This window comes from Polypterus senegalus, chromosome 10, assembly GCF_016835505.1.
Source record: "Polypterus senegalus isolate Bchr_013 chromosome 10, ASM1683550v1, whole genome shotgun sequence".
Classification (NCBI taxonomy): Eukaryota; Metazoa; Chordata; class Cladistia; order Polypteriformes; family Polypteridae; genus Polypterus; species Polypterus senegalus.
In genome coordinates this window covers 42,351,760-42,370,455 of record NC_053163.1, presented here as the reverse complement: position 1 = coordinate 42,370,455, position 18,696 = coordinate 42,351,760, and the positions used below count along the sequence as shown (strand labels likewise).

General features: G+C 37.5%; 1 protein-coding gene across 1 annotated transcript in view; it reads left to right on the top strand.

Moving 5' to 3' along the window:
- Positions 1-18,696, top strand: part of taf9 (TAF9 RNA polymerase II, TATA box binding protein (TBP)-associated factor) — an 80,513-nt gene that overhangs the window by 30,589 nt on the left and 31,228 nt on the right. The window contains exon 4 of the mRNA XM_039765768.1: positions 12,351-12,485. Coding sequence (XP_039621702.1) covers positions 12,351-12,485 — 135 coding nt within the window. The remainder of the gene's footprint in view (positions 1-12,350; positions 12,486-18,696) is intronic.

The following is an 18,696-nucleotide window of genomic DNA, read 5'->3' as shown; positions in this document are numbered from 1 at the left end:
TACAAATAATAGTAATGATGAATAAAATAATATGAAATGAACAATAATAACAAGATAACGGTAATAATAATACTACCAATGATGCCAAAACAGTATATAATCTCACAATGAGTCCTTTGTGTGGTAAATCTTAAAGCATGGTGAAAGATACAATCTAATGTCACAGTTGAGACAGTAATAGCATGTTACTTTTTGGATTTTCTTTCCAGATTTATCAGTTTTTGAATAGCACACATTCTGAGGTTTATAATCCATAAAATGTCTACCAATAAGACGCTCTGCACTGATCTGTGATGTGCTTGGTAGCGGTAGTGTGGGTGGTGAATGTGTTGCAATGATTTATTCTACAACTGGCATGTAAAGTTTGCATGATATACATTTTTGCCAGCTTTTTTTTGTATAAGACAATGCATTCCAAATGTACTGTTCTTACCAGATGACGAAATATCTTTTTGTAGTATTTCTTTTGTTGTCTTTGCATATCTTGATCCGCATGATCTACAGCACCCGTTGTGCTGTTGTAGTTGACCACAGCACCCGTTGTGCTGTTGTAGTTGACCACAGCACAAGGCCTCATAAACTGCTTTTTGCTTTTAGCCTGTACAGTAACCATAACTACATTATCTGTAGTGCTAAGAAGACTAATATCTTTCTTGTCTTTCCATTTCAGCGCAAGCACTTTACCCTTTTGCCAAGCTACTAGCGCTCTGCCAAAGTCTTCAGGCATGTCATGACATTTGGGATGCACTGTTCCATATCCATCAGTCACTCTTTGCAGTAAGATGTGAAATAGCGCTGGTGAAGAATAAAAATTGTCCATGGTTACATAGTCACCTTGATCCAGCAGAGCATCTTTCAAAGTCGGCACCAATGACGTAGCAACGCTGTACTGATTGTATTTTGGACCAAACATTGTCCCTTTCCCTGTGTACAGAACCATATTCAAAATGTATCCCATTTTAGATTCACAAGGCTTTATGCCAAATCTTGCTCTTTTTGATGTTATGTACTGTATCCATGACAGTCAGCCCCTTATAAGCCATGGTCTGGAATACAGACTCTCTGAAATTTTGCTACTGTCACCTGGTATATCTCCTAAATTTTCTTCACTTTGGGTGCTGGATGGGTATTCTCAAAGTCTTCATTGTTGGTAAAGTGCAGATATTTCATAATTAGTGAAAACCTGCACTCAGACATAATTTCTGTAAAGAATGGCAGCAGTGACCACTTTTACAGCCCAAGTGATTCCCGGTTCTAATGCTCACGCAAGACACATCTGTATAGTTGCCCGAGTAACAGTCGGGACTAATGCTTTTAGCACGTTTTTTTGTGACACAAGTAACGCTCAGGTCCAACGCTAAGGAGGTTAAAGAGTTAAAAGTTGCCATGCCTTTCCTTAATATATGGAATGTAACTCTGCCCAAAATATACCTAGCAAGTGCATTATTGTACTGCAGTATTACTTTTCTTCAGTGCACTCGCGAGTGATAATGGTGGCAAATGCATTTAACAGACCATTTATCTGTTCTATCCTTAGAAATACCGTGGCTGTAACTTTCCTCCCAACGCTAATCACCACTAGTATGAATTTCTCAAGTTAACCAGCCTTACAACAGTAATAGTACTATCGTTGAACTGCTAAGCAAGTGTAAGTGGGTTACTTACGGTATCAGTGTCTTGTCCTGTGCTAAACTTCCAGTGTGTTCCTTTTCAAGAGTTCATGCATTGAACTGGTGCTGCTGTGGAACAGTATCTGTTTTTTACACAATAAACAATCAACGATTTTCTCATATATTTTTGGGTGAAAAACTCCCACACAGAGGAGGATTTTGGCTTTACCCAAAGTTTAGAGGAACCTTGTTCTGCTGAATGTGGTGTAGCTGCTGCCATGATTAGTTTACTCAAACTATATAGAGTGGCATGGTATGCTGACGTGCAACATGGGAATATGTCTGTGGTTCGAGAGGGATGTTTAGTTGTTTAAGAGATGCAATTCAGTTTTTTGTTTTTTTTTGGCAGCAGTATAATATAGTAATAACATAGTATTGACATGAAGTGTAGAATGTGTAAAGACTGAAGTCCAAATATCATATTAACACTTTCACAAAAGATTTAACAAAACAAGTGTGCTTTTATTCAAGAGTAAAACCAAAAAAAAACTTTCAAATGACCTGTGACTGTTAATGTATAAAAACTAAAGTCTAAATATCAGTTGGTACAAAATAAAGACACATGCATGCATGTTTGTGCGTTTCATTTTCAATATGTTACATTTGATAGACAAGCAGGTATCACAGAGGCAATGTAGCAGTTTCACAGCCCTGTACTGGTGGTATAGAGCATCTGCATCCTAGTTATGGAGATTGTGGGTTTGACTTTCAGGTCCTTCCTTTGTGGACCACTTTAAGTAGCGAGAAGCTGTTGTAGTAATATTATTATCATAATTTATTATCATTTTTATAATATAATGATAAAAAGCATACATTTAATTAGTCTAACAATCTGTGTAAACCTGCATAGACATTGCAGTGTCTGTTTTTTCAAGAAGAAATGGTTTACCTGCATTTTTGTGTCTGCTTTTATCCCTTCAGTGCAAACTTTTGCATGTACCATAAATTAACACCGAATATTACTGACTCAAAATCAAATGTATGTTTTTATTATACAGTATAATAATAATAGCTCACTACTCAATGCACTCCACAAAGGGTCAACCTGGGTATTTAACCCATGACCTCCTTGGCTACAGGTAACTGGTCAACACTTTGCACCCCCCCTTGTGGGGCTACAAGACTGCTGTGTTTCCACTGTGATACCTGCTTGTCTGTCAAATGTAACTAGTTGAAAATAAAATGCTCAAACGCATGCATGTATACAAACATCTTTGTTTTGTACCAACTGATATTTTGGCTTCAGTTTTTACTCTGACAGCCACATTTCATTTGAATAATTTTTTTTTTTATTACTGTATATGCTCCAGTAAACGCGGAGTCTCTTATTGTCGCCGGGCTTCAGAGGGGATGCAGCCAAATAGTAGCCAGTCTCTAACAGCAGCCAGGTCTTTGATATTTGCCTACTAGCGTACATTGTAAGCATCTGTATCTTTATAGACGTGTGTAATACATGTGCATGTCAGCATGTTGCATATATAAGAAATACGGATATACCGGTTTCTAAAAGTGCTTCATTTTTGTGCCGGGTTGACCAAAATACGGTCATTATATGGTAATACCGTACGGTAGTGATAAACAGAGAGTGATACAAATGTGTTTTGCTATGACAAGTCTCCGCGAAGTTTCATCACTTTTAACCAGCTGCACATTCCTTATCGTTTTCGCTGTCAACGAGATTATCCTAGGTTGTTTCACCCAGGATGCATTTACTTATTTTAGACCTGCAAGGCCCTGGATTACGAAATCTACCCTTTGGACAGAAAGGGGAGTAACAAAAGAAAGACCTGCTGTCTTCGTATCCGCTAAAATGGAATTTTCTTGTCATTTTAATCCCTTTCACATGATTTCTTCACCAGCGATATGAGGTTCCCTTGTTATATTTCTAAAGTGCGAAACAAAGAGACCACTCTGGAGCACCCTTCCACTTTGGTATTTTGAGAAACTACAACATTCCTCTCTCATTTTGGAAGAAGCAGTGCGCGAGGATGGTGCCAATAGTGCGTCAGCAGAGTTTACCATAGAAGTTTTTTCACCTATACGTTTGTGTCGATCTACGTACATTGCCTTCCAAAATGCTGCTGAAACTGTCATTTGACATTGCCTTTAATATTCGTGTGGTGGAATATGCAAAAGAAACTTCTGGTGAAGCGGCTGCTTGTCAATATGGTGTTGATCCGAAAAGAATCAGAGTGGAAGAAACAATATGAGAGTCTTGTGTCTGTGAAAGTGGACAAAGTTGCAAGCAGAAAGCGGTTAGAAGGAGGAGGAACCAAGAAAGTTAGTGAAGAACTTGAAGACCGTGTATTGTCCTGGATTCTTGAGCAGCGGTGAAAATCCGTCCACGTTTCCAGAATTAAATTGATGATTTGTGAATGAGTGAAACTGATTTTCAATACCGAGATTGATGAAGAATCCAAGAGAAAGGAGATTTTTGTTACGAGTTCCGGCTGGTTGCAAAAAATTATGAAGTGTAATTCGCTATCTTTCAGACGAAAAACAACTGTGGCTCAAAGATCCAGATAAACTGATTGACAAAGTTTGTTTCTTTTGTGATATGGATTTCTCAGTTACGGATGACCAAAGGTATCCGAGAAAGCAACATTTTTGGAATGGATGAGACATCAGTTTGGTTTGACATGCCGGGTGAGACCACTGTTCATCCCAGTGGAGCAAAAACAGTCTCTATCAAAACTACTGGCCATGAGAAAGATCATTTTAGATTAGTTCTTGCGACCAAGGGTGTTGGAACCAAGATGAAGCCGTTCACCGTATTTAGACATGGATTACGAGAAGTGACTATGTTGCAGCAAGATGTTCAACTTCAAGGAGCCGTCATAACGTGTTCCCAAAACGGATGGATGAACAAAGATCTCACAATCCAATAGCTGCAAAAAGTTTGTGGGAAATTTTCATTCCACAAGAGACTTCTGGTTTGTGACTCTTATCGTTGCCAGATCAATGCAAACATTAAACGGGAGCTCAAAAAGTACAACATGGACATAGCAGTCATTCCTGGAGGTTGCACAAAATATCTGCAGACAGCAGACGTTTCATGGAACAAATCTTTCAAGGACAAGATCAAAGTGTTCTATGAAAATTGGATGGCAGGTGGCAAATGACAAAGAACTCGCACAAGGCGGAAATTTGCGCGCACCTTCACGATGTCTGATGGATCATGTCTGCATGGGATGAAATCTCAAATGAAATGATTCGGGAATCTTTCAAAAATTGTGGAATCACCAATTCTAGTGACGCCAGTGAGGATTCTTTAATTCATTGCCTCAAAGAAAATCAGCCATGTTTTGAAGGAAGAGAGAAATTGTCGGCGTCAAGAATTCAAAGCGTCGTGACAAACCTGGAAGAAGAGGAAGATGATAGTGAACTGGACAACGACAAAGCCATCATTACGGATTTGGACGATGAATAGGAGCGAAAGGTACAGAAAGACATTGCCATCTATCTTTAACAGTCTTATGCAGCATGTGAAATTCAAATAAAGTAGCTGTTTGTAATATTAGCCGATATTTTTGTGTACCTACCTGTACTAACATGCACAAAAAATATTGAGTTCTGAAGGTTTTTGTTAATAATGGCCGGTCTCTAATAGCAGCTGGTCTCTATTAAGCGCTGGGAGCCGAGGCTAGTTTTGCAAAAAGACGCTGGGGGCCTCTATTGGAGCATATATACATATACAGTACTCGAATAGAAGCACACTTGTTTTGTTATAACTTTTGTGAAAGTATTTGACATTTGGACTTCAGTCTTTACACATTCTACACTTAACGTCAGCATTACGTCGTTATTACTATACCATATAAAAAAAAATTCTATTTTAGCTATGTGTGCAACTTTTGTTACGTCACTTCTCTTATGTCATGCTACATTTACACAGATCATAGTAAACATGGAACACACATAAAATGTATGTATTTCAAATAACGATTTAATTTACCTATATAATTCCCTATAACTCATCTCCAGATAAGAACATCAACACAGTTTTAGGCTGTAAGAATTTTGCTGTGTGATGGCTTCAGCTGGCTTAACACTAGAATTTGTGAAACCTACGAAAACAACTCATAATTGCAGGCCACCTTAAATTCTTTCACACTTCTCCATTAGTGTCTTTTGTTTTATAAAAGTGTTAATCAACACAAGCCGCCTTCTATCCCATCCCACCCCCCCCAGAAGTCTTGAACTCAAGGACATCAACAGATGCTGGGTTTCCTCCTTTTTAATGCTCTGCCAGGCCTTTACTGGAACGGCTTTCAGTTGTTGTTTGTTTGTGGACCCTTTTGTCCGAAGTTTAGTCTTCAACAAGTGAAATGCATGCTCAATTGGGTTAAGATCAGGTAACTGACTTGGCCATTCAAGAATTTTCCACTTCTTTGCTTTAATAAATTCCTGGGTTGCTTTGGCTGTATGTTTTGGGTCATTGTCCATCTGTATCATGAAATACTGCCCAATCAGTTTGACTGCATTTAGCTGGATTTGAGCAGACAGTATGTCTCTGAACACCTCAGAATGCTTTGGATAATGAGCTGTTCCACGCCTTCTCCATACTTTTTTTCTTGCTGTCATTCTGGTAGAAGTTGATCTTGGTTTCATCTGTCCAAAGAATGTTTTTTTCAGAACTGTGCTGGCTTTTTTAGATGTTCTTTAGCAACGTTCAATCTAGCCTTTCTATTCTTGAGGCTTATGAGTGACTTGCACCTTGCAGTGCACCCTCTGTATTTACTTTCATGCAATCTTCACTTTATGGTAGACTTGGATATCGATACACCTACCTCCTGGAGAGTGTTGTTCACTTGGTTGGCTGTTGTAAAGGGGTTTCTCTTCACTGTGGAAATTATTCTGCGACCATCCACCACTGTTGTCTTCCGTGGACGTCCAGGTCTTTTTGCGTTGCTGAGTGCACCAGTGCTTGCTTTCTTTCTCAGGATGTACCAAACTGTAGATTTTGTCACTTGTAATATTGTAGCAATTTCTCGGATGGGTTTTTTTCTGTTTTTGCAGCTTAAGGATGACTTCTTTCACCTGCATGGAGAGCTCCTTTGACTGCATGTTGTCTGTTCACAGCAAAATCTTCCACATGCAAGCACCACACCTCAAATCAACTCCAGGCCTTTATCTGCTTAACCGATAACGACATAACGATGGACTTGCCCACACCTGCCCATGAAATACCCTTTAAGTCAATTGTCCAATTACTTTTGAGCCACTGAAATGAAGGGATTGTGTTTTTTTTTTTTTTTAAATACTTCAGTTGCATTTTTATGCAATATTTTTGTTCAACCCACTGAATTAAACCTGAAAGCCTGCACTTCATCTGCATCTGAGTTGTTTCATTTAAAATTCATTGTGGTAATGTACAGAACCAAAATTAGAAAAAAGTTGTGTCTGTCCAAATATTTATGGTCCTAACTGTATATCGTTATTTGCAACACATGCATGTCATGTGTGTTCCATGTCTACAATGATCTATGTAAATGTAGGATGACAAATGTTGAACACATACCTAAAATAGAAACTTTTTTCATGGTGTAGTAATAACGATAAATTTTTGATTGTATAATGTGTTAAGACTGAAGGCCAAATATCAAACACTGTCACAAAAGGTACACGTATAACAAAACAAGTACTCTTTTTATTCAAGAATATAACTGAAGAAAAAGAAATCAGGTTAGGTTATGATGTTGACACAATTTACAATACAGTACAATTTATTTGTATATATCCCAAAATCACACAAGAAGTGCTGCGATGGCCTTTAAAAGCCCCTACTTTTTCACAACCCCCCAGCCTTGACTGTTTAAGAAGACAAGGAAAAATTCCCAAAAAAACCCTTGTAGGGAAAAGATGGAAGAAACCTTGGGAAAGGCAGTTCAAGGAGAGACCCCTTTCCAGGTAGGTTGGGCGCGCAGTGGGTATCAACAAAAAAGGGGGTCAGTACAACACACAGAACAGAACGCAAGTAATCCTCAATACAGTATACCAGTGCAATAGAAATCTTACAAGTACGGAGCTTAATTCAACAGTAGACGATATCACATAATACGATTTGGATTTGTTCAGAATCCTGGAGACCTTTTGCCATCAAGCTGCCTCCCCTTATTGGCCATTCCACAGCTCAGTCGGCGCTGTGCCAGCCAATCCGATGAAAAAACCCCTCTACCCGATGATTCCCTTCGATCCTTCATCAGAGATGACTTTACCTTAGGCAGGCAAAACAACATTTCTGTACTATGACCAGTGTGGAAATCAGACTGGAATTTCTCAAGTAAATTGTGATGCGTAAGGTGTGACTGAAGCTGATTGGAGACTACTTTTTTAAGTATTTTAGAGAGAGAAGGTACTTTTGAAATGTGTCTATAATTATTAAGTATATGTGGTTCTAGGTCTGACTCATTTAAGTAATGACCATGTCGATCAAACACAGGAAGCTCTGCAGTCTACTTGTGACTTTACTCTGTAGGGAAGATAAGTAAATATAGGTAAACGGTCGATTTTGCTTTTATATAAGTAACATATACATGCTTTCCATATAAAGACCATCACAAAACACAATGACAAACAGAACCTTGCACAATACCTTGGCAAGCTCTTTAAGCGCTGCTGTTTCGTTGAAGGACACGTGTGGGGCAGACTTACTGGCAGGATGATAGCCGACCTCTTGCTTCATCTAAACGTTGACATCTTTCACCTGTATGCCTGGTGCAGCTGTGTTGTTCTTATGTGTGAGTCTTCTTGCGGGGCAGGCTTCTGTTCTCTTTCTCCGATTTAGATCTGTGTTCACCTCTGTTATGCCACATCTTTATTTGAAAACGGCATTATCAGTTTGGGGGGAGTGTGAATGTGACTGAGAAAATAGAAGTGAATAAAGAAAAAAAACACTGACCTTTACAAGTACCATAAATTTACACCAGCTGTTACAGACTCAAATCAAATGTATGTTTTTATTTTACAATAGTAGCAATAGGAGCAGCTTACTACTCAAAACAGTAATTCTGGGAAGCGGCCGTGTCAGTGTCGTACCCTAACCCGATTTCTTTTTCTTCTGTTGTATTCTTGGAAAAAAGTGCACTATTTTTGTTATACTGTACGTGTACCTTTTGTAAAAGTGTTTTTGATATTTGGACTTCACACATTGTACACTTCATATCAAAATTTTGTTATTACTATAACAAGAAAAAAGTTTGTTTTAAGCATGAGTTCAACATTTCTTGCATTTCCTGTCATCCTACATTTACGTAGATCTTTGTAGACACAGAACACACATGAACTGCATGTGTTTCAAATAATTTTATATTATTTACCCTATAAAACTCCAGGCACCTCTCGCCCAGATAAACAAGACTTGAGCTGGGAGAAGGTTTTTGCCAGAGTTGAGCTGCAGGGAGGGAGGGGAGGTCGGTTTAGCAAGCTGCTTGTGGTGTTCGACACATTTAAAAAACAAAAGATGCTAATAGGGAGGTGCGAAGAAATTTAAGGTGCCCCGGGATTACGAGTTTTTTTCATAGGCTTCTGGATTCTAGTGTTAATAGAAGATTGGTGAGTGCAGGCTGCGTTCTGCTAATTGATAAATTTGCAAAACAGAAGTGCTTATTGGCAGGCAGTTGGCACAGTGATAAGGCGCTGTGGGGAAAAATTAAGATGGTCCGGTACAACAAACATTTTCACAGGCTTCAGGGTGTTAATTGCTGTAGACCTCATGGTGACCTCCCTGAACATTTTTCTCCTTGTCTTCCAATCAGTCTTGGAGGGATGTCCTGATATTTTCTCCACCGTGATCCATAGGATGTTTAATGCTTTGGTTACTTTTTTGTAACCCTGTCCTAAGTGATACCTTTCAGTGATGAGAACCCATTCATGTTTTAAAAGCTCTTTGTAGACCATGGTTTTTGGAATATGGTGCACCCAAGGGGATGTCAGAATAATCCTACAGGAACAGCCAAACTTTATCTGAACTCAATCAAAGTCGCATTAATTGATGTCAGGTGTATACTAACCACTATTTTAGAGGAGAGTTACTGTGATTGGTTGATTCTAAACGCAGCCACATCCTTGATTTTTAAAGGGTGTGTACACTAATGCAACCAGGTTTTCATGCAATTTTTTTTCCCTTTTTCACTAAACAGTTTCTGATTTGTTTTCACCTTCCTTATATAGACTACAGTTTTGCAGTAAAGATGGAATAGGTTCTGAAAAGGATTTATCTTGCTTTAATTTTTGTATTTCACAAAATCTGCTGCTTTAGCAGGGGGCTGTAGACTTTTTATATCCACTGTGCCTGCCTAATAATTTACTCTTCTAAAACCAAAAAAGATAACCGTGGTATGTCTTTCATTTCCTAGGAACATCTGAGTCCTAGGGTGTTTTTCATACCACAGTTTTTAATGAAGCAGTATTTAGTGGAATGAAATTAAATCAAATATAAAAAACTGGCTGTGCAAAAATTTGGGTCCCCTTGTAATTTTGCTGATTTGAATGCATGTAACAGTGCAGTACTGATTACTTGCATCATCAAATTGGTTGGATTTGCTCGTTAAGCCTTGAACTTCATAGACAGGTGTGTCCAATCATGAGAAAAGGAATTTAAGGTGGTCAATTGCAAGAGTGACAGCATGGGATCCTTAAAAGAAACACTCAAAAGATCTGAAAACAAAGATTGTTCAGTATCAGGGTTTAGGGGAAGGCTACAAAAAGCTATCTCAGAGGTTTAAACTGTCAGTTTCAACTGTAAGAAATATATTCAGGACATGGAAGGCCACAGGCACAGTTGCTGTTAAGCCCAGGTCTGGCGGGGCAAGAAAAATACAGGAGTGGCATATGCGCAGGATGTGTGGTTACAGACAACCCACAGTTCACCTCCAAAGACCTGCAAGAACATCTTGCTGCAGATGGTGTATCTGTATATCGTTCTACAATTCAGCACAATTTGCACAGAGAGCATCTGTATGAAAGGGTGATGAGAAAGAAGCCATTTATGTACTCGCGCCACAAACAGTCGCTTGTTGTATCCAAATGCTCATTTAGACAACCCAGATTCATTTTGGAACAACGTGCTTTGGATTGATGAGACAAAAAGTGAGTTATTTGGTCATAACAAAAAGCGCTTTGCATGGCGAAAGAAGAACACTGCATTCCAAGAAAAACATCTGCTACCTACTGTCAAATTTGGTGGAGGTTCCATCAGGCTGTGTGGCTAGTTCAGGGACTGGGGCCCTTGTTAAAGTTGAGGGTCAGATGAATTCAACTCAGTATCAACAAATTCTTCAGGATAATGTTCAAGCATTAGTCACAAAGTTGAAGTTACGCAGGGGTTGGATATTCCAACAAGACAGTGACCCAAAACATAGTACATCTTCCTGCGGTTGAACGCCTTTGTTGATTTCGAACTATGTTCTGGAATGGCTGTCATAGTCACCTGACTGGAATAACATCGAAAATTTATGGGATGATTTGAAGCAGGCTGTCCATGCTCAGCAGCCATCAAATTTAACTTAACTGGAAAGATTTTGTATGGAAGAATGTTTAAAAATACTTCAATTCAGAATCCAGACACTCATCAAAGGCTATAGGAGGTGTCTATAGGCTGTTAAATTTGCGAAAGGAGGCTCAACTATGTATTGATGTAATATCTATGTTGGGGTGCCCAAATGTATGCACCTGTTTATTTATTTCACTGTTTATTGATGTCACTGCTAAAGTACTACTGTTTCCATAAAGCTCGTCATATATTAAAAGGAAGTTGCTACTTTGAAAGCTCCGCCAATGATAAACAAAAATCCAAAGAATTAAGAGGGGTTCCCAAACTTTTTCATATTACTGTACATGCACATTTATTACGATCAGTGATTAGTGTAGTAATAAAACAATAGCTTTGTTTACTGACTGATGGACGCAGATACAGTATATATAATGGAAACTCAAATATATGTAGAGGAGATATAAAAATGGTTGGAAAACATGTTATTGAGCGGTTCTTTGAGGAACAGCTATTCATGAAATAGTTATTTTAAAAAGATTTAAAAAATAAAACTATTTCTTATGAGAAAATATATCAGATTTTGAACTTTTAATAGAAATGTCTATATGGTACTGGTCCTCAGTCTTTAAGGTGTTTTGAGAACATATTGTAAAATATCGAATATCACATTTTGGAGTAAAATATTCTCAGTTTCAATTTAAGTCCATATCACCCAGCCCTATTTGAAATACACTTAACTAAATTTCTTTTTTATAGCATACTGCAAGGAATTTTAACACCTATATTACCCATTATGTTATGTTGTTTTGACCGCAACTCATCAGATATATAAATTAACTTCTGAAATGATATGTTTCTTTCTGTTTCAAAGATTGGTCCTAGAAAAATACTTGCTATTTGGTGATAGGATGTACATTTCTTGTACTCAGTTTGATGATTTTTTTTTCTCATTTTAAAATATTTTTCATTTTACCTTAATTTACCAATTAAACCTTTTCTTTGCATTTCCTACGTATTTTGATTTACTCTCCAGTATAGCCATAACTATACTATATAACTGTCATTACAAGCAAGAGGTATTTTGCTATGCTAAATTACTTTTATTTGCTTTAATGTACATGTCATAAGTGTTTTTTGGTGTGTGAAATCTAATTATTTAGCAGCATTTGTTTCTTTTTTTTTTTCAGTTTTTATTGGAGGTAGCAAGGCAGAAGAATCAAACTCCTCTGCCCTTAATAAAGCCATACTGTGGACCCAGACTTCCCCCAGACAGATATTGCTTAACAGCACCCAACTACAGACTGAAATCTCTCCAAAAAAAGGTTAGTGTGGGGGTGTTTTGTGTTTTGGAATACATAGTTAAGTATTATGTCCTTTTTGATTTAGGAGTGTAGTGTTTTCTGAAAATTAAATAATTGCATCTACTTGCTATAGGATTTGTTTGAAAGTATAGTCTTGAATATGTTCATTAGAAGGCAAATGCTTTCAAATACTCTATACAGTGTAACGTTAATTTAGTAAGTTCTTACCAGGTCTGTTCCAAACATTGTTATAATGTACACTGAAGCATTGAATTGACTGAAGTTTTTGCTGTTTTCATTTGTTATATGGAATTTCACCTATTAATAGGATGTTGATTAGTGGGGGAGGCGTCGACTATTTATTGAAACTAACAAATACAAGTAAATTGTTACAAATGATTTTATAATATATAGATGATAATCCCCACATCACCTTTTTCCCAAATGATCCACCCCAACCCTGTGAGAAGAGGTAACCAAAAAATCTACAATAAAGGATGTGTCTGGACAGCTACTCCATCAGAAACTGGAAGGCTAAGGAGAAAGTTTATTTGCTTGCTCATTTTAAAATTGAATATGTTGGTGATTAGAGTTTTTAGAAAAAGTGAGATTTCTTTTATAAATAGTACAAGATAAAAGTGGAGAGAATGTTGTTTTTTACAAAATACCATGGATTTGGGATCTCACTTCAGCTGGAAAGTGTAGAAACATATACGACTATACTTCCTTAGAAGGCTGCAATAAGATGATGCAGATGTTCTATCAGACGGTTTTGGCGAGCGCCCTCTTCTACGTGGTAGTGTACTAGGGAGGCTGCATAAAGAAGAGGGATGCCTCACGCCTGGACAAACTGGTGAGGAAGGCAGGCTCTATTGTAGGCATCCATCCATCCATCCATAGATAGATAGATAAATAGGTGACTGGAATGTTTCAAGTCATCAAGTATAGGTTAAAGTTTGTCATGTGTTCATAGTACAATGAATTCTTAGCCTACATGTCCCCAATAGGCTAATGACAAAAGAACATTAGAAATACCGTAAAGATAACAAATAAAAACATCATCCATTGAATGCATTTAGGGTAGGAAATTACCTGTGTCTGTCCGTCCGTACGTATATCTTTGTCTATATGCAGTACTACCCTGGTAGCAGACTTTTGCAGTGATAAAAATGCTTATGGACTACAAACTAAAAGCAAATCCAGTATCATCACCTTTCCTTGTAGGCCAATATAATGTTTCCATTTTGATCATAACCAGCAGCTCGGCTTTCCCTTTCCTGCAGTACTACATAATTCATCCTTTCCTGTTTCTGTATTACATAACAAGGACTTTTAACTAAGTTAATGTCCACAGTGCATCCAGCTTAGATGGAATTTCTATATGTTTTCAAATCCGGTAACGACCATTTAGCTGACATCTTTTATGGCATTCTTATATTGTTTCTCTTGTGTCCGTCCTTGCTCGATGTAAACAACAGTTGCCACAACTACTATATTCCTCCACAACAATAGTTAATAAATGTTAAGGTACTTGCAGGTTATACACAAGGGAATATTTTCGCTGACAATAACGTTTATGCAACAAATTGTGTTTTCCAACAATTATTATTATAGACATTGGTATTCTACATTACCTGATGGCCACACTTCACATGTACTGACTTGCATGTGCTCTGCATTTCCTTTCTTATCCCATATGTTCTCTTAACCTGTTCATGTTACACTTTGTATTGTCAATATTCATGCTGTTGTAAGTGACTACAATAACATTCCATACTAATCATGTAACTATTCTAATATTGAGTACTCTCACAAGTCACTACTTATTAAAATCCCCTTTCTTACCATAACGTGTGATATTCTTCTCTGTCTCGTCATCATTTCATTAATGCTTTTATTCTTGCGAAATTTTTGCAAGCATGATTTACTAGTCTTTAATATTTCACTGAAATAATATTTGCTACTGGCCTGCATTAAAAAGGACAGTAATTATCCCTGTGCCTAAGACAATGGTCATTTGAATTGCTACAAACCAGTGGCACTTAATCCAATCATGGCTATGTTTTGAGAGACTGATGTTGGAACACATTAAAAGAAATATTCCAAAAGGTCACGATTGCCTCAAGTTTGCGTATTTTCACAATTCCACAGAGAGCTTGCCTTACTTATATCTTGCATTTCATGCCATTTTGGCAATTCTAGATAATAACTGATGTGCCAGAGTTCTGTTTATACATTACAACTCGGCATTCTACCAGCAAAGCTGCACAACAAATTTCACAAATAGGTCTTAGCACTGTCCTCTGCAATGGGATTTTGAACTTCTATAATAGATCTTATTATGTGCAGATTGATAGCATCACCTGATCTTTAATACAGGCACTCCATAGGGTATTGTGAGAAGTTCCGTTCTGTACTCATTGTTTACCTCTAACTGTGTAGCTAGGCAGAGACCTAACTCAGTTTGATTTGCTAATGATGCCACCACCATAGACCTAATCACCAACAATAATGAGTCCGCTTACAAAGAACAGATTTCCTTGATGTTTCATTGGTGCAAGGGCACTATTCTCACCCTTACAGTCAGCAGACCCAAGGAGCTGGTCATTTAACTTCAGGAAGTGGAAAGAAGACCACACGGACATCTACATCGTACATCTGAATGAGTAGCATCTTTAAATTTCTCCTAGTGACCATCATGACAACACTTGTCTCTTGTGAAAAAACTCACCAACACCTCTGCTTCCACAGATGTCCGAGGGCAGTACGCATTTCTCTCATTAACTTTTACAAATGCACAGTAGAGTCCATTGTCACTGGCAGCATGAAATTCTGGCATAGCACCTGCTCAACTTGAGAATACAAAGCACTACAGAGGGTATCTTCTCTATATTCAAGCTTGGACAGTGATGAAAGATTACAGTATTTTAAGTAGTAATCAGTTGAATATCGGTAGTATTTGAAAAACTCAAATGTCATGAATTGCAGTTGTACTTGATCTTACCCAACACTGGGAGAGGGACCTCTCTATTTAATACGTCTGGCAAAGAAAGTTGTTTTTCATCAGTCTGCGCAAAATATGGTGTAACTGAACATTTGTAATTTCAGAATTGTATATTGTACACCTCTTTCTAGATTAAAAGCATTTAAAATACATGAGAGACTGGGCGCTAATAGCAGTGTAACTCCAAAGTTGACTTCATATTTTGAGAAAATGTGATAGATAATATCTATCACGTAGATTATCTATCGCATAGTGTTGGATTTTCAATTATTAATTATACTTAATAATTATTTGAATATTAACAATTTATTACAAAAAAGTAATACAAATATTTTTTTCAAGTGTGTACTTGTGTTATTAATGTAAGAGCCTTTTCTTAGTATTTTAGGTAATGTTAAATTGATAGAAGTATTTTCTTACTTACAGTATGCTAAAATGTTTACCTACAGTATATATTAGTGCTTTGTCTGTGGGAAGTTCTGTTATAAACCCCCCACATGCTAGATTGAAATTTCAAATTATTTCTTGTTCCTGTAAGTACAGATTAGTCTCAGTTTACAATCTGCCTTGCAGTAGGTAAGCCATGGAGGGCAAACATTTTCAAACCATGCCCTACTGAACTTGCCGTGATGTATGTGTAGAATGTACTGAAGGTATTAAGTAAAGCTTATGTAGAGAAATAACACAACCTTTAAGTATAGAAAGCACCTGAAGTTTAACAACAACCACCTTTATTTATATAGCACATTGTCATACAAATAATGTAGCTCAAAGTGCTTTACATGATGAAGAAATAGAAAAGACAAAGTAAGAATTAAAATAAGAGAACACTGATTAACATAGAATAAAAGTAAGGTCCGATGGCCAGGGAGGACGGAAAAAACAAAAAAAACTCCAGATGGCCGGAGAAAAAAAAAATCTGCAGGGGATCCAGTTCATGAGACCGCCCAGTCCGCTCTAGGCATTCTACCTAACATAAATGACCAGTCCTCATTGTATTCAGGGTTCTCATGGAAGGACTTGATGATGACGGTCACATGGACTTCTGGCCTTTAATCCATCAATGTAGAGACATCATGGTGCTTTGATTAGGGTGTGGTGGCGCAGATCGCCACCACAGAAAACCAGAAAAAGAACAGAAGAAGAGAGAGTAGGGGTAAGAATGGATTTTGGAGCCACCATGAATAGTAATGATAATTTAATTGAATATACAGAGCATCAGGATTAAACTAAAATGAAGTTATGGGAAAACCATGTTAAAGTAATGTGTTTTTAGGATTTATTTATTTATTTTTTTATAAAGTGCTCCACTGTATTAGCCTGGTGAATTTCTATTGGCAGGCTATTCCAGATTTTAGGTGCATAACAGCAGAAGGCCGCCTCACCACTTTTAAGTTTAGCTCTTGGAATTCTAAGCAGACACATTTGAAGATCAAAGGTTACAATTTGGAATGTAAGATGTCAGACATTCCAAAATATATGGAGCAAGATTATTTAAGGCTTTGTAAACCATAAGCAGTATTTTAAAGTCAATTCTGAATGACACAGGTAACCAGTGTAGTGACATCAAAACTGGAGAAATGTGCTCGGATTTTATTTTCCTAGTTAGCATTCTAGCAGCTGCATTCTCCACTAGTTGCAATTGATTGATGTATTTTTTGGGTAGTCCTGAGAGGAGTGCATTAGAGTAATCTAGCCGACTGAAAACAAAAGCATGAACTAATTTCTCAGCATCTTGTAATGTTATAAGAGGTCTAACTTTTGCTATATTTCTTAAGTGAAAAAAATGCTGTCCTAGTGATCTGATTAACATGTGATTTAAAACTCAGGTCAGAGTCAATAATTACCCCTTAATTCATTACCTCCGTCTTGACTTTTAATCCTAATGCATCAAGTTTATTTCTAATTATATCCATTATTGCCAATCAGTAAAATTTCAGTTTTCTCTTTATTTAGCTTGAGAAAATTACTACCCATTCAGAAACACAAGTAAGACATTGTGTTAGTGAAACAACAGAGTCGGGGTCATCAGGTGCTATTGATAAATACAGCTACGTGTCATCGGCATAGCTGTGGTAGTTTACGTTATGCCCCGAGATAATCTGACCTAATGGAAGCATGTAGATCGAAAACAGCAGCGGACCCAGGATAGAGCCTTGTGGAACACCATATAGAATATCATGTGTCTTTGAAGTATAATTACCACAACTAACAAAGAATTTGCTTCCTGCCAGGTAGGATTCATACCAATTTAAGACACTGCCAGAGAGGCCCGCCCACTGACTAAGGCGATTTCTAAGAGTATTGTGATCAATGGTATCAAATGCGGCACTCAGATCTAAGAGGATGAGAACAGATAAATGGCCTTTGTCTGCATTTACCCACAAGTCATGTACTACTTTAACGAGTGCAGTTTCTTTACTGTGATTTGTTCTGAAACCCGACTGAAACTTATCAGGCTTCACTGGAAGTATTCTGGAGGCATTCCATTTAGTTACCTGGGTTTAGCAGGTGATCAATCGTATAGAATAAGACTCTGGGATTACTAGGATTGTTATTTGTAATTCTAGAGAAATAGCAGTGCCTCTCAAGACGGACTGTGTTATTGTATTCTGTTATTTTAACCTTCAATATCTCATAGTGGATAGTTAGTTTTTCTCCATTTACGCCCAGCTCTCCAGCATGTTCTCTTTAAATCAGACAGTCTTTGGGTCTTCCATGGTATAACAATGCCAGAAGATTTTTTAACTGTCTTTTCAGGTGCAACTATGTCAGCAGCAGCTCTCGCCTTATTATTGAAATTTTCCACCTTACAATTTACATTATGCTCGCTATTGTAGTTAGCACTACAAATGGACTGGTTGCTTAAAATGTTTGTAAATTTTGAAGTTACTGATGAATCAAAGAAGCATTTAACAATATGCTTCTCGTGAATGTTTTCTATCATTATTTCTATATTATTACGTTAGACTTAGTAATTACTAAAGGACTAAAAGTTCATGTGAAGCAGATCATTGATATTGGTTTATCAGACCATATTCTTTTACTATTTAACACTAGAATTACCAGAGCCTACGAAAAAACTTGTAGATCCGTCCCACCTTAAATCGCGTCTTAAAATCGTTCTCACCTCTCCGCCAGAGTCTTTTGTTAATCTAAATCTGCTGATAAAGAAAAGCTGCAAGTAGCCGGCTATTCCATCACACACCGACTTTTTCCCAGCTCATG